This window comes from Schistocerca gregaria, chromosome 11, assembly GCF_023897955.1.
Source record: "Schistocerca gregaria isolate iqSchGreg1 chromosome 11, iqSchGreg1.2, whole genome shotgun sequence".
Taxonomy (NCBI): Eukaryota; Metazoa; Arthropoda; class Insecta; order Orthoptera; family Acrididae; genus Schistocerca; species Schistocerca gregaria.
In genome coordinates, this window is record NC_064930.1 from 141,122,613 (window position 1) to 141,139,264 (window position 16,652).

The window sequence follows — 16,652 nt, forward strand, 5'->3', positions numbered from 1 at the left end:
GTTTGTAATTTGTGTTACAGGCTGTAGGCCCAGTGCTGAGAATTCCCAACATCCAGGTCCAGGACCGAGGCATCTACATCTGCACAGCCGAGAGTCCGTCTGGAACGTCACAGGCCTCTGCCGTGCTTGAAGTTGAACGTGAGTATCCGTACTGTGTACTGGTTGTTATCTGTCTTGTTTCTTGGATAACTGAAAAATTGTGGAATCTTACACAGTAAATTGTGATAGGACCACACTCTCACCACATGTTTTTGAATGAGAATAATACACCTAGTTCCAGCACAATTTCAGCAAGACTTATTTTTTAGTAGCTGTTGAAAGATTGCACACTGCAGATCTCGTTTGTCTGGGGGGTTCTTGAAATTTTGTCTGCAAAATAATTATTCCAATAAGCATGGCCTGGGTTTTCTTCCTGTTTGAAATAAACACCACCGGCTCTGATATACTTTCAGCTAAAATTATATTTATTCATACTTTTTGTTAGTAACTACACCATTTTCATTATGAACACTGATACTCTAAATCCATTACACTGCTCTTGTCACATAAACAAGTCCATCTCCCTCCAATACTGACAAAGAAGAGGTGGGCAAACCAACATATGTCCATAAGTTGCAGGCATTCCTGCACTCTAGATTCTTTGGTTTACTGACCTTAATAAACTCCATATATAGCATTTACCATCTTAAACAAGTCCATTATTTATTCTAAAAGAAATTATTCATAATTAAATAAATTAAACACATTTTCTGGCAACATAATGAAATTACCTTAACTCTTTACTGTGGGCATCGTACTTTTCGCATGAAATAAACTTTATCTCCGACTGTTAATTACATTACAACTGTCAATCAGTAATGATATGAAGCTGCTACTTGGCCAAAGAGAATCACACTTTTCATTGTTGGTAAAACTGGAAAAAAAAGCATAGCATGATTTCATTGGGATACACTTCAAAATAGAATTTCATGACAGTCACACATTACTGGTTCAATGTACCTGCAATTGTGTATATCAAAACGTTGCATTTGATTAGTAAATTACAAATTCAGGGCGGAGATTTTTTCTGGAAAACCTGAAAGTCTCAGGTCATTGCGCGGTACCTGGAAAAAATTGGGGAAATCTTAGAGAATTTCATAACATCTCTGGGAACTCTGTGTTTTTAATGTTTCTCTGTAACTTAATTTTATTGAGTTCTGCAAGTCACACATTTTAAAATACTTATTTCATAGTGTGTTAATTGTATGTGTATTATTCCATACAAATTGTCTATGTTTAAAAATTGCAAGCCATGGTGAGCTGCTTTTTGTCTAGTGTGTGTCAACCATGAGGAGAGAAAAGTTGTTATTGTGATGTTACACACAGAGAGGGGGGGGGGGGGGGGGGGATATCTATCTGCAATTCTTGTCTATGGTATGCTCAGGAGAGAAAAGTTTTATATTCAAAAAGCTGGAATTCTCAGGGATCATGTCTTTAGGAGCAAAATTTGGGAATTTTTTGTGCTCAATTTTTTTCAGCAGTCTGCTTTCTTTCTTTCTTTACATAGAAAACAATGCAATTACTGCAGCACCATCAGTACCAACATTTCATACCAGACTAAATATTGGACAAAATTATAGAAATTTTGTGGAGCAGTCTGTGGCCAACATCAATAATGTAGCACAATGTGATTGTACAGTAATAATAAGGGTCACTAGGGCTCTGCCCAGGACTACATTACAGGTTTAACAGATTGCCCTCACCACTCACCTCTACGCAGGTCGCGAATCGCCGAGGGTCAGTCTGTTCCCGACAGAGCAGCAGACCGTCATCACAGGAGGTAGCATACTGCTGCAGTGTCGTGTCGAGGCCGGCATTCCTGCGCCCACCGTCACCTGGTCACGCGTCGACGGCAGGCCGCTGCCGTCCAGTGTCGAGGAGCTGCCCGGAGGAGTCCTGAGGTGAGTGCTACACTTAACAAAATACTGACACACGCTATTTACATAGTAGTGGAGAAATGCAAAAGCCAACTTAAGAGAAAAACAATTTAGGATCAAAAGAAATTAGCAGTACTGGCCATAATACTAATTGCAGAGATAGGATGGAGAAAGGCAAAACTGCATTTATAGCATTTTTATGTAGTGGTAAGATAAAAAAAAATGTCCAGTACAAGTGGGCTCCAAAATTCTTACATTACGGCTATGAGCAGTTATTCATCTTCACTAATGTGAAATACATCTCTTCTACTGCAATGTTTGCTGTTACGAACAGCCTGCGAAATGCAGTAAACAAATGCGAACACTTTATTCTGTTACTGTACCAAATATTTTGTCCATCAACTTGATTTTGATCTTAGAGAACAGGAAGAAGTTGTATGGAGCCAAGTTTGGTGAGTATGGTGGGTGGGGAACAAATGTGGTCTTGTTTTTAGTCAAAAATTCCTGATTAATGTAGCAATATTATGAGAAGGAAAGTTGCTACTCACCATATAGCGGAGACGCTGATTTGCAGATAGGCACAACAAAAAGACTCTCACAATTAAAGCTTTCGGCCATTAAGGCGTTTGTCAACAATAGACACACATACCCTAACATGTGCGTGCACCAACACACGCACACACACAAAACTTACACACACAACTGCAGTCTCAGGCAATTGAAACCACACTGCGAGCAGCAGCACCAGTGCCCTGATTAATGTAGGCTGTATGGGATGCATTGTCACAGTGGAGAACCCAGTCATTTTGATGCCACTTCTGTAGACATTTTCTCATCATACCATCCCTCACATGTCTCAGAACACAGTATAACTCTTTATTAATCATCTGAGTAGTAGGAACTTAACTCTTTATGAGAAATCCAGTTAAAATAGTAAAAAAAAAAAAATCTGTAGCTCTGTTGCTGCCCAAGCTTTTCTGGGTGGAGGTGAAGTACTCCTCCATCGTGATGACTGATGCTTAGGTTCATAGTCAAAATAATTGGCAACCAGTGCTGTGCTGTACAATCGCAATAAAGACACGAGATGTTCAATTGACCATGCATTTCGGGATTACACCCATCTTCAAACATCACAAACTTCAACTCCTTCCTAACCAAGCAGGCATACAGCCTTGACAACTCAAAGAAAGTGTTGAGTAACAAATGACTATAACTGCCACACAAGCAGTCTTGAAGCAATGCCTGGCAGACTCATGTCATGTTACTTCTGGTCATCTTGAACCAATCCAGTACAAACTTTGCCCAAGTACTTCTCATCTTCAATTCTTCCTGCACAATACATTCACATGTACCATAACTTATTCCAAGGTTTTATAGATTTCATGAATGATCTGCCTATGTTCTTGCAGAATCATATTCTTTATTTTCCAAATGTGCTAGGTGACACCATTAGTCAATATTCACTGGTTTTTGAAATGCTTATACGAGTTGTAAGCCCGTGTCTTGACTATAGCCATCCATGAGAGGGTATGTTTACCCCCTGCCCTCCTGGAATCTGGGACTACAGAGTTTGTATTCATGTATTGAGTAGATAATCATAAATTCTCTTGGAAATAATAAGTTTTTCTTTCCCACCTATAAAACTTAGTTCTTATGGTATGACACATCTCAGAACTCACCAACTCATATGAAAAATGGCAATTTTAGAATCTTGCCACTCCAACGCCTTTAGCTTTCTCTTAAAAAAAAAAAATTCAACTATACCCATGTGTCTCAAATAGTGTGATGTTGAAAGCTTGCTTCAAAAATTGGTGCTTTTCTCCAGCAGTTTTTCCAAGATTAAAACAAAACTTTATACGGGAACACAGTTCTTCCAGGTCTGTTTCTGCAACTGCAACACTACAGGCGTGTAGAAACATGACAGTGGAAATATTCTCACTAATAGCTGACTAAACCACAGCAGCAGCCATTCCCTACACTGATTCAAAACGAGAGAAAGGATTTCAGTGCACTGTTAATTATGTGGACACAACATTTGAATTATAGGAACATTTGGATACCATCCTCTTCATCTTTTGGCAATGTTGACTGGAATAAACACTTTGAAATTCTGAAGGCAGCAGGGATAAAATACAGTAGTGAAATGTTACTTACAACTTGCTCAGAAATGAGACCAGTTATAGGAGTCAAAAGGACAGCAAAGCCAGGCAATAGTTGAGAAGGGAGTGAGAAAGGGTTGTAGCCTACCTCTAATGTTATTCAGTCTAGGGAGGGAAACAGAGTTCAGGGAGAAGAAATTAAAATGTTAATGTTAGCAGAAGGTATTGTAATCCTAACAGAGGCAACAAAGGACTGAAGAGCAGTTGAATGGAATGTGTAATCTTCTACACAGAGAGTACCTTAACTTAGTATTTATCGAATGACCGTAGCATTTTTCACCGTGCTTAGGTTGTTATTTATGTATACTTTCCTTCCCACAACTGATTTCGGCTAATGAAGCCATTGTCTGTTAATAATCTGTACGAGAAATCACACTGTGTTACTGATACGAAATGAGAACAGAATTTTGTGAAAGTAAATTATGGAAAAATAGTTACCTTTATATTTACCGTGTTGTAACACCTTTAAATAATTTTATTTTATATTATTTTACTACTCCCTTTCTTTATGTACACACTTAGATTGTTAGACACTCGCACTTTTATTCTTTGGCTGATACGATATCTTTGCACATTTCCCACCTTACGTGCACAAACAAAATGACAAAACTTTCAAAATGTCGAATAGAGTTGCTACAGATTGAGGAGATGCTGCCAATTTAGACATTTGGCAAAGTACTATAACTATTTTTCTGCAATGCAGGAGAAGACAGATTGCTATTTACTGTAAAGAAGATACGTCAAGTTGCAGACTGGCGCAATTAAAAGACAGTTATAGAGCTTTAGGTGACAGCCTCTATCAGTAAAGCGAGACACACACCGTTCACACTCACAAGTAAGCACAATTCAAACACACGCGACTGCCAACTCTGTCATCTCGGGCGAGAAAGCTACTATCGTGTCAGATGTGAGCAGCAATCTGGGGAAGGGAAAGTAGTGCACGGGTGGGGAGAGAGACGAACTCTGCCAAGACTAGAATGCCATCAGGTGCAGTGGCAGGAGGTTGTGGGGTAGGGAGGTGGGAAAGCAAGAAGCAAGAAAGTAGAGAAGTGGAGAAAGACCAGCAGAGGGTTCCAAATAAACAGTGTGGCAGATGAGAAATTCCTAACATCTGCTTTATTTGATTTTAACTATTTTTCTGCAATTTACATTGCTTTCTCATTTTGTATCAGTAAAATATATACAGGTCTTGACACAAATTATCACTAGACATTGGTTTCATAAGCTGAAACCAGTTGTGGGAAGAAGGAGGACAAAATGAATACCAGCCTAAGCAGGAAATAAAGGCCACATTTATTCAAGGAATGAATAACTTCTTTAAAAGAAGTTATAAAATGAAGATCAGCAAATGTAAAACAAGAATAATGGGGTGTATTAGATTTAAATCAGGTGATGCTGAAGGAAGTAGATTGGCAACTTGACTGGTTTCTGTACAAGTTGTAGATAACCTTTTGCTCCCTATTTTTATCTCTGCTACCTTCAGAATAGCAAAGAATGAATTCTAGTTAGCATTCTCAAAAGCTTTCTCTAAATCTACAAGTGTTATACAAATATGTTTGCCTTTCTTCAGTCCATCTTGTACAATAAGTCTTAGGGGCAGTATTTTGCAGTGTGTTCCTACATTTCTCCAAAACCCAAACTGATCTTCCCTAAGGTCACCTTCTACCAGTCTGTCTGCTGTTCTGTAAATAATTAGTGTCAGTATTTTGCAACTATGAATTATTAAACTGATGTTTCTGAAATATAGACACCTGCCTGCAGCTCCCTTCTTTGGAACTGTAATTATTACTTTCTTCTTGAAGCGTGAGAGTATATCATTAATCTCATTTATGATGCACACTAGGTGGAATAGAAACATTTTAATAATTTCGAAGGACTGGGGGACCTTGTTTCATTTTAGATCATTCAGTCCTCATTCACATACTCCTTGCAGTATTATTTCTTCCATTTCATCTTCATCTCCCCTTTCTATAAAATTGTCTTCAAGTTCATTTGCTTTGTAAGTTTAGACGTGTCCCCCCCCCCCTCTAATACCATGAAAGTTATTCACTGGTGCCGTAAACAAGTGTCTTATCATCTTGTCCCTTCTCGTCAGTGATCTCCTAGTGTTCCTTTCTTCATTAATTCTGCAAAGAACCTTTTTATTTTTTGTCTTGCTAGTGCACTTAATTTTCAACACCCTTCTATAGCACCAAATTTCAAACACTTTGTTTCTCTTGTTTTCCAGTCTTCGCAAAGCCCATTATTGACTAACATACAGTGCTGTGCTCAAAATATACACTCCCAGAAATGTCTTTCTCACATTAAAGCTGATGTTGGATAGAAGTAAACTTCTTTTGACCAGAAATTCCTACTTTGCTCGTGCTTAACTGCTTTTTGTGCCTTCCTTGCTTTTTGTTTGGAGATACAACCTCTCACTTTGTGTTATGGTGGGTTTTCAGGTTCACGGGAATGACAAAAGACGACGAGGGCACGTATCTGTGCGTCGCCCGTAACGAGGCAGGTGAAGCGCGCCTGACTGGCTCCATCTCGGTGCATACTCCGCCACATATCACGCTGCTTCCCTCACAGCAGGTGTCTGTGAACGCCGGCCAGAACATCCGTCTCGAGTGCCGTGCCACTGGTGATCCTCTTCCCAACGTCTTCTGGCAGACGATACAGCGGTGAGTACGGTCATTCATTCCCACTGGCAGCCTGTGCCTGTTTCACCTGTTGGTGTGTTCTGTGAAATTTGCAATTAAATCCCATTCCAGTATCGGTTAAGGTTTTGACCGAGACATTGTAACTTTTCCCACATCGGCTGCTTTTGTATGAATCGGCTGCTTTTGTATGAATTGAAATATCCCTTTATTGTGAACCTCGTGTTAAATTAGAACTGCCACGGGCGAGGACTGGAGCCCACATCCTTGCCATTCACATCACTTCTGTTATTGGCCGACTGTTGTATAGATCCGAATGAACTCATCCGGTGAAGCTCGACATACAAGATCGAGTAACGACTTCATGTGCTCTCAGTGTCAGAAATTGTTTCAGTGCACACATAATGACATAGCAGCTATAGTCACACAGCCATAAAACAAGGTATCCACATGAAACCTCCCTGATTTGCAAATACAAATAAAAAGAACTTTGAGATGTAGATACTTGTAGTTTGTGGCATCATTTAAAATTACTCAAAAATTTTTTGCATAAAATTAATACACTTGTACATGAGCTCCTTTCTTAACCTGTAAAATGTGAAGGTTGCAACTTAAACAGTGGCAACCTTTTATTCACAACCAGTACAAAAGAGTTACATGTTAAAACCTGTTACTGTCCTTCAAAGTAGTTGCCAGCATTGTGTAGAACCCGTTGCCAGCTATGTGGGTGGCATAGTATACCATTAGCAGAGCCTGTTCTGTTGATGGTGTGAATGGAGTGGGCTACTGCCTGTTGAATCTCTGGAACAGCTTTGAAGCGAATGCCATAAAGTGGGAAAACACAACTGCTCTGTACAGGCTGCCGATTAGCTGTCGGTTCCAGTCAGCTGCCAGAGTAGGTCAGGCAAGTAGATGAATGTACAGCCATCCCTCCACAGGCATCTTCATTTAGAACTTTCTTATGAAGTTCCACTGTAGTTACAACTATAATCATGATTATCCACAGTAACTGGGAACTTGAAAATTGTAGATAATAGAAATCTGTGGATAACCTGGAATTAAAGCACACAGTAATGTATTAGGGCTGTTTGAAAACAAAAATTAATTCCGATATCAGAAGTAAAATCAGTATCTAATGTTTATAATAAATTCTACTTTAATCATCGCAATACCTGTATATGTGAAAATTTGATACTTACAACAAATACAGTACAATCCAATTTCACATTACCATACAGTACTTTGGAACAAAGTGTAATCCATCTCTTGCCGTGTTCGAACTACATACTGTTTACTACACTCGTTGTGTAATGTGAGGTTATCACCCGCCCATGACCCCTTTCAGGTTAATGAAAACTTTTCAGCAGCAAAAGAAGTGGGAGAAATAGGCTGCATATAATCCGTAAAGTGGTTAATCCACCCACGGATAATCAAGAGTTTACCGTATTACCAAAATAGGATCGTACACATGGTGAACCTAAACTCTGTCGACATAATTCATGAGATTGTTTCGGGATATGTTCTGAGTATTTTGGTGTAAGGGACCCAGGGTTGCCAACGACTTACCACAAAGTAATAGTAATGATTTATTAAACTGAAAATACAACCAGAGCCATGGAAAACCCTGTAATATGCAATCATCAAGATGTACAGAGTAAAACAGAGATTAGTGAAACCACCTTCAGACTTTCATAAAAAAAAGTTTGATATATTTGCCTTCACCGTGGTAACAGGAACAGAGTCTTCGTGCGTGTCTTTCACTGCATTCAGTGTCGGCAGCTCGTCGTTTAACAGTTAGCGTTGCTGCCTCTAGGTCAGGGGTCTGCGCTTCTGTTCCCGACCCTGTCAGGTACTGGGTGTTTGTTTTGTGCTAATCGCTTGATCTCATGTTCATCAGACACCTGAAGCTGCCAGAGTGGTCTGAAATAGAAAGACTTGCTCCTGGCTGCCTTAACAAGCCCAGACGGGATCTCTCAGCCGACAATGATGCACGATCGTTTCCATTTTCACTGCATTCGGTGAATGCGTACACGAGGTGCATATCAGACAACTCATCGCCACCTATCTGTGCTGCTGTTAACACACAACTAATGCTGCCACAAAAGCAAACCCAAGATAGCACCGAGCTGTAGTGAATGCAGTATGGTGGTGAAGAGTAAAGTGGATCTTACTGTTGCTAGCACCGCATACCATGAGTAAATGGAACAAGTTACTTTCCAAAAAAGACACACAGTGCATACTGTTGGTATCAGAACTGTTACGTAGATGTTCAGAGATATGTGGATGTGAAGATAAGTGGCAGTCAGGAATCAAATGAAATTCAGTTACTGTGTGAGGAGCCATGGGTCCCTTACACCAAAATATTTCCCAGTAACCTCCAAAATTTTGTCAATGGATTTTAGGTTCACGCAGTACATAGCGAAGAGCATAGTTTTAATAGCTGTTTTTAGCTTCAAAATGATGTGGCCTAGGGTTTTTATTCAGACTGATGCTAGCTGTGCACCTAGAATTAATTGTATGTTTCACTGACAGTACACAAAAAGGCTGGAGAAATTTGATTTTGTGTGAAACAAATGATTTGTATGCAAAGATACACAAGAACCTAATTAGTATCTATCATATTCTTTACACCTTTTAGGAACATTTTTGCTGATATAATGGAGTTTATATGTTTTTCAAAAACAGTCCATTTGCCGTGGAGTCGATGGCACGACCGTCAGTGGCCATCCTGGAAATCAACGGTGCGAGTCGCGCGGACGAGGGCTCCTACAGCTGTCTGGCGCAGAATGCGGCCGGATCTGCCGAGGAACGCCTCTACCTCACTGTTGTCGATGCCGGTGAGTTTCTCTTCTGGTTATAACTTGGCTTACTACGGAAGCAGATGAACGTCTGTTTTATAGAAATTAATGGAAATGTAGCATTTGCCAGCTCGTTAAGGAAATAAGTTCAGCATATTCTCTCTTCATGCTGATGCAAGCCTCAGGAAACCAAAAAAAATCAGTAAATTACTATATTTAGATTATTTTTATTTTTGTTGTGTCTTCTACAATAATATTTCAGGACAACTCAACATTATAGCGGTTCTGCCTGCCCCGTTTGGTGTCTTCGGTGTCAATGTACTGCATTGCTACACTGGTTGAAAAATGGGTTGTGGATTCTGACACTTGCTACTGTAAATAATGTAGCAGACAGGTGCACAGTTGTGTTTCACAGTACTTTAATTTCACTTTTCACAACACCCTAATAATACACATTTATATGGCCAGTGCACTATTGTTTAACTTTCTATAAACCTCATTAACTCATTAATAGGTTGCAGGCAAACCTCCACATACTGCTACAATAGTTTATTATTGAACATGTGCAAGTGGCAAGCCGGTGTGGCTAAGCGGTTCTAGGTGCTTCAGTCTGGAACCACGCGACCACTATGGTCTCAGGTTCGACTCCTGCCTGGGGCATGGATGTGTGTGATGTCTTTAGGTGAGTTAGGTATCAATAGTTCTAAGTTCTAGGGGACTGATGACCTCAGATGTTAAGTCTCATAGTGCTCAGAACCATTTGAACCATCTGCGAGCAGTAAAAATCTAACCACAAAGTTCACAGTACTTTAAGAATAGAAAGGCATGTAGCAGACACTGTCATATGGCTTATTGTTTAACACTTATTCCACAGTTAAGTTGAATCATTGTTGTTCTAACCAACTCGTGTTTCGTGTCTGAAACTCATCCATGGACTGACTGTCTTGTGACGAAAAATCTGACCCTTATATATCATCACAATAATAGGTGCTGAAACTACACATTGTTCAAAGCTTAATTTACAGAAATTACAATTAAAACTTAACTCATTAAATTAGATGAATATATCCCTGCTTACCCATTTTGCACTTACTGTCAATCTCATTTTTTAGACGTTTGTATTCATTTTTGCCTGCTTCATTTACTGCATTTTTATATTTTCTCCTTCCATCAATTAAATTCAATACATCTTCTAGCCCTCGTCCTTTTACCTACTTGATCCTCTGCTGCCTTAACTATTTCATCTCTCAAAGCTATGTATTTCTTTCTCCCATTCTTGTCAACCATTCCCTAATGCTCTCTCTGAAACTCTCTACAACCTCTGGTTCTTTCAGTTTATCGAGATCCCATCTCCTTAAATTCCCTCCTTTTTGCAGTTTCTTCAGTTTTAATCTATAGTTCATAACCAATAGATTGTGCTCAGCGTCCACATCTGCCCCTGGAAATGTCTTACAATTTAAACCCTGGTTTCTAAAAGATTGTTATACTGCTGATTTATGGAACACGCAAATAATTATACGAATTAAAAGAGGAGGGGGGAGAAATGAAAGGGAAGGAATTATTGCTACCAGCTGCATCAGGACTTCGTGTGGCATCAATGGCAACAAGTGAAAATGTGTGCCGGACCAGGATTCGAACCTGGGATTTCCTGTATATTAGGCAGTTCCATTAACCACTGCACCATCCAGAACTAGTGTGCAACTGTGCGGACCCACACTCCCACCTAGAGCCACCTAGCTGCAGTCGGCGTCCGTGCATGGACGACATGACCAGGGACACTGGATAGGTAGCCCTAGGTGGGAATGTAGCTCAGCTGAGAGGGAAGTCGTGATAGTTTGCACAGTTGCGATAAACGCTATGTCCGAGTGGGACGGTGCTTAAAGCAACTGCTTAGTAAGCAGGAGATCCTGGTCCGGCATACATTTTCACTCGTTGCTGCCTATGCCACACAAAGTCCTGATGCAGCTGATACCAGTAATCTCTTTCCTTTCTCCCCCTCCTCCTTCAGTTGCCTAATATGTTTCACAGCTGTGGATTCTGCACAATTTTTTGTTTTATTTTTTTTTAATTTTTTAATGCATATATGAAAGAAAAGACACCACTAATAACTTCGTTGCACTTCATTTTTATTGTTTGGTCACCTCCTCTTACTCAGTTACATTTAATTTTGCAGTCATTTTCCTAGCTTGGGACTATTTTATGTGAACAGGTGCCGGAGTGTATCCACCTGGAAATGACACTTACTATCCTCCGTACCCGCGGCCGACTCGTCCCTACAGCACCGAGCCACCTTTCGGCCAGGAGACCGGCGCTGAAAGTGAAGGGGGAGTCAAGGAACCGACTCCCAGGCCCGGATACCCGCAGTACCCCGGCCTCACCGTATCCAGCCAGCGTTTCGAGCTGCCGGTCGGCGGTAGTGGCGATCTCCGCTGCTCCCTCTCAGGTACATCAGAGTATTAGCTGTGCAGTAAGTATTATAAGTTTGCAAGCAATCAAACGTGAGCTTTACGTTATCACTAATTTACTGTGGACCTAAAATGTCACCTTTCTGCATAACCTAGACCTCGGGCTCTGTTGATCAGTACCTTAACACCTCTAAGATTTCATATTCATTTTTGTTGGCTTCGCCAACTCTCAACCAAATTGTCACCTTTCGAACTAACTAAGGCCTTTGGCTACGATACAGTTAAGTCTGTCGTGACAGACTACACTCTAAAAACACGTAAAGATGCAAAATGAATATTGTCACTGTCCTGTTAGGTTTCTGTTTGTGCACATGGAATTGTGGGATGAACTTGATATTTGATATCGGTATGTTTAACTGGCTCTTATCTTCAACTTCTGCTTGTCTCATAAATGACAGCAGATAACAGATAATTGCAATTACATTAATATCTTCAGTTTGAGGACAGTTTTAATGCAGCTCTCCTCACTAGTTTGTTGCAAGCTTTTTTCTCTCTGCATAACTTCTGCAATCAGCATCCACTTCAGTCTGCTTACTGCCTCTACAATTTTAATCCCCAACACTTCTTTCCATTACCAAATTGATAATTCTTTGATGCCTCAGAATGTGTCCTAACAGCTGATCCCTCATTTTAGCCAAGTTGTGCTACAAACATCTTCTCTTCCCAATTATATTCAATACCTCTTCACAGTTATGGGATCTACATAGCAAAACTTCAGCATTATTCTATAACACCACACTTCCAAAGCTTCTGTTCTTTTCTTGTCTTAATTGTTTACAAACCAGGTGTCACTTCTAAACAAGGCTATGCTCCATGCAAACATCCTGAAACTTAAATTTATATGAATGTTAACAAATTCATCTTTTTCAGACAAGTTTTTCTTGCCGTTGTTAGTCTACATTTTATATTATCTTTACTCTTCCCACCAACAGTTACTTTTTTGCCCAATAGTAAAAATCTTCTATTACATTTAGTTTCTCATTTCCTACTCTAATCTCCTCAGCACCACGTAATTTAATTCAACAGCATTTCATTACTATTGTTTTACCTCTGCTAATATTCTTCTCGTAAACTATCTGTTCCGTTCGATAGCTCTTTCTGGTCCTCTCTCCGACAAAATTACAGTGACATCAACAAACATGAAAGTTTTTATTTTTCTGCCTGAACTTTAATTCCCTTCTCAAATTTCTTCTCAATTTGTCTTACTTCTTACAAATGGAATAACCTGAGGAATAATCAAATAGATTGTCTTGTTACCTTCTCAATCCTGCTTCCCATTCATGACCTTCAACTCACGTAATTGCAGTCATAATTCTATGCAAATCGCGGGTAACCTTTTGCTCCGTGTATTTTATACCTGCTTCTACAGTGTCGAAAGCCCTATCCAATCCTGCAAATGTAAGTTGAAAGCCCTATCTAATCCTGCAAATGTAAGTTTGCTTTTCTTCAGTCTTATCTTCTGAGTTAAGTGGTAGGGGCACATTTTTGTACATTTTTCTGCGAGGCAAACTTATTTCATTCAATACCGTTAGACTTAATCACTCGCCATTTGCAGGCCGTGACCCCCAGATCGACCGCATCTTCCTGCGCTGGATACGGCCGGACAACCGCCAGTTACCACGCAACAGCTACGAGCGCGACGGTATCCTGGGCCTGCGCAACGTACAATATGGAGACGAGGGCGAGTACATCTGCCAGGGTGTCAGCCCCACGGGTCAGACCGTCTTCAGCGCCAGTACCTACGTCGAGCTGATTGGTGAGTTCGGTCCGAATACGTCTGACGTACAGGGTGTAATGAAAGAGCTGACTCCCTGTGCATTGAAGAAGCAAATATACTGATAAGCCAAAGCGTTATGAGCACTGCCCACTGCTAGACTGTGTGGTGCTGGGTGGGATTGTGGGCACATGATATAGTAAGGGAAATACACAAGCAGATCAGAGATAAAAGTAGAAATCATTGTTTCGAAAGTATGGACCGAAAATGGGGAAATTAGTGACAGTGACTTCAGTGAAAGGCAGAATGTTAGTTTCGACATCATTGAGGAGCTTCATTGATCGTGCTTAATATTTTAATAATAAAAAGCAGTCCATGTTGCGTTAAATTATTTATTTTAAATTACAGTAACTGGTTTTGGACTATACGACAATCTTCAGACCAGAGGTTCCAGATGACCTTAGGAGCCGTTTCTTGGAAATGCATGTGCAACTATTGGTACCATGGCAATCTGGACTGCTTGTTATTATTTAAAATGGCAGAATGTTATGACTTTGCATCGGGGGTAGTACCTCTGAAGTAATGAAACTGGTTGTCTGTTCACATACTGCTGTTGTAATCATGACGTACTACTGTCGTAAGTATTGTGGGAAGTGGTTGAAGCACAGTAAAACCGCAAAGGGGAAGCAAAATGGCAGTCCCTCACATGTCAACACAGACGGGGGAGTTCAGAGTCTTGCCTGCACCGTGAAGCAGAATAAGAGGCAATCTGTAGCTGATCTGGTGACATAGTTTCTTGCTGATGGCAGGTAAAAGTGTTTCAGAGCACACCATTCAGCGCAAATTGTTGAACGTGGTGCTTGGAGCATACACCATATCACAAAAAGTACCTGGACACCTGGCCAAAAATGGCTTACAAGTTTGTGGCACCCCCAATCGGTAATAATGGAATTCAGTATGGTGTTGACCCACCCTTAGCCTTGATGACAGCTTCCACTTTCACAAGCATACGTTCAGTCAGGTGCTGGAAGTTTAGGAATGGCAGCCCTTTCTTCACAGAGCGCTCCACTGAGGGGAGGTATCGGTGTCGGTCAGTGAGGCCTGGCATGAAGTAGACGTCCCAAATGTGTTCTGTAGGATTCAAGACAGGACTCTGTGCAGCCCAGTCCATTACAGGGATGTTATTGTCATGTAACCACTCCGCCACAGGCTGTGCATTATGTACAGGTGATCAATCGTGTTCAAATCCCAGAATTTCTCTTTTAACAGTGGGAAGCAAGAAGGAGCTTAAAACATCAATGTATGCCTGTGCTGTGATAGTGCCATGCAAAACAAGGAGTGCAAGCCCCCTCCATGAAAAACATGACCACACCACAAGACCACCAGCTCCGAATTTTTCTGTTGGCGCTACAAGTGCTGGCAGATGTCGTTCACCGGGCATTTGCCATACCCACACCATGCCATCGGATCACCACACTGTGTACCATGATTTGTCACTCCACACAACGTTTTTGCACTGTTCAATTGTCCAAAGTTTACGCTCCTTATACCAAGTGAGGCATCATTTTGCATTTACCGGTGTGCTATCAATGACATTGCAGCAACTGTAGCAACATTGGTTAATAAAGTACAAAGGACTGGTAAAATATGTAGGAAGCTCAACATGTTCACTAAGTTAGGTAAAGAAGCAGTTATGTCCCGTGTTAAAGAGGAACTCAAAACATTTCTGTCTGAGCAGCAGCAAGTAGTGGAAATGTGGCCAAAGAAAAAAACAATTTACCATGCACTAGATGGATAATGTACATAGTTCAGGCCCCTCTATCGTGTACAGTCACTGTATAGAAACTTACAAAGAAATAGGGACTATTGGATAATAAGTGTAAAATAAAGCATAGGCTGTAGATAAAGAATGCTGAATGAAACCTGTTAGGCTGTTAAGAGGACAATATGGAAGCTTTCAACAACTACCATAGCAGAATATTGTCAAAACTTCTTTCCCAAAACCCAAAAAAATTCTGATCGTATGTAAAGGCTGTTATAGAGAGCAAAATTAGTGTCAAACACTCGTGGACAAAACTGAGGCTGAAATTGAGAAAAGCAAAGCAAAAGCAGAAATGCTTAACTTCATTTTCAAATGATCGTTTACAAAGTAAAATAGATAGGTACTGCCCCATTTAAATTCCTACACTAGTACAAAGATGAGTGATATAGATACTAGTGTATGTGGCATTGACCAACAGCTAAAACCATGGAAATTGAACAAAGCTCCAGAGCCTGATGGTTCCCTATCAGCTCCTTTTTCACCATAATGAACTGTAGATACCTCAAACTAAAAACTGTCCCTTTTGGTTGGAAGAAAGCACAAGCCAAACCCACTTACAAAAAGAACATCAGGAGTGATCCACAAAACAACCATCCAATGTCCGTTTGTTGTAGAATCCTGAGCTCAAACATAATGAGGTATCTCAAACAGAATGAGCTCATTCTTCCCAAATACGTCACTTGTGTGAAGCATAATCCATTTTTTTCCCCATAAGGCGTCCTGAAAGCCATAGACCATGCAGTCAAGCGGACACAGCGTTTCTCGACTCCCATCACAAACAGTTCTACTATGTACATATCTACCCAGTGCACGTCAACGCGTTGAAGTGGCCCAAGACTCACAGAACTCATGCTGAGGAATACCTCGACTCCATTGTCACTGGAGACGAGACTTGGGCGCACTACTGAAAACCCGAAACCAAAGAACAGTCCCAGAGTCGCCGAGATTGCGAAAATTCAAACAGACCCAAAGTGTCGGCAACAGTGTTTTGGGACAGGAAGGGGGTATTGTTGTGAGAGTTCTTGCCTACCGGCACAACAATCAACACTGCCGGGTACTGCGAGACACTGCAAAAATTGCGCTGTGCAATTCAAAACAAGAGGAGGAGTATGCTGTTCAAGGGGGTGCGTTTGCATCAG

The 16,652-nt window shown here is 40.7% G+C and overlaps 1 protein-coding gene across 49 annotated transcripts in view; it reads left to right on the top strand.

The window, feature by feature from the left end:
- LOC126295245 (basement membrane-specific heparan sulfate proteoglycan core protein) overlaps nt 1–16,652 on the top strand; it is a 1,297,357-nt gene that overhangs the window by 1,209,625 nt on the left and 71,080 nt on the right. For all 49 annotated transcript variants that reach the window (XM_049987617.1, XM_049987624.1, XM_049987622.1 and 46 more), the window contains 6 exons: nt 21–138; nt 1,760–1,940; nt 6,517–6,738; nt 9,400–9,551; nt 11,722–11,955; nt 13,533–13,733. In XM_049987617.1, coding sequence (XP_049843574.1) covers nt 21–138; nt 1,760–1,940; nt 6,517–6,738; nt 9,400–9,551; nt 11,722–11,955; nt 13,533–13,733 — 1,108 coding nt within the window. The remainder of the gene's footprint in view (nt 1–20; nt 139–1,759; nt 1,941–6,516; nt 6,739–9,399; nt 9,552–11,721; nt 11,956–13,532; nt 13,734–16,652) is intronic.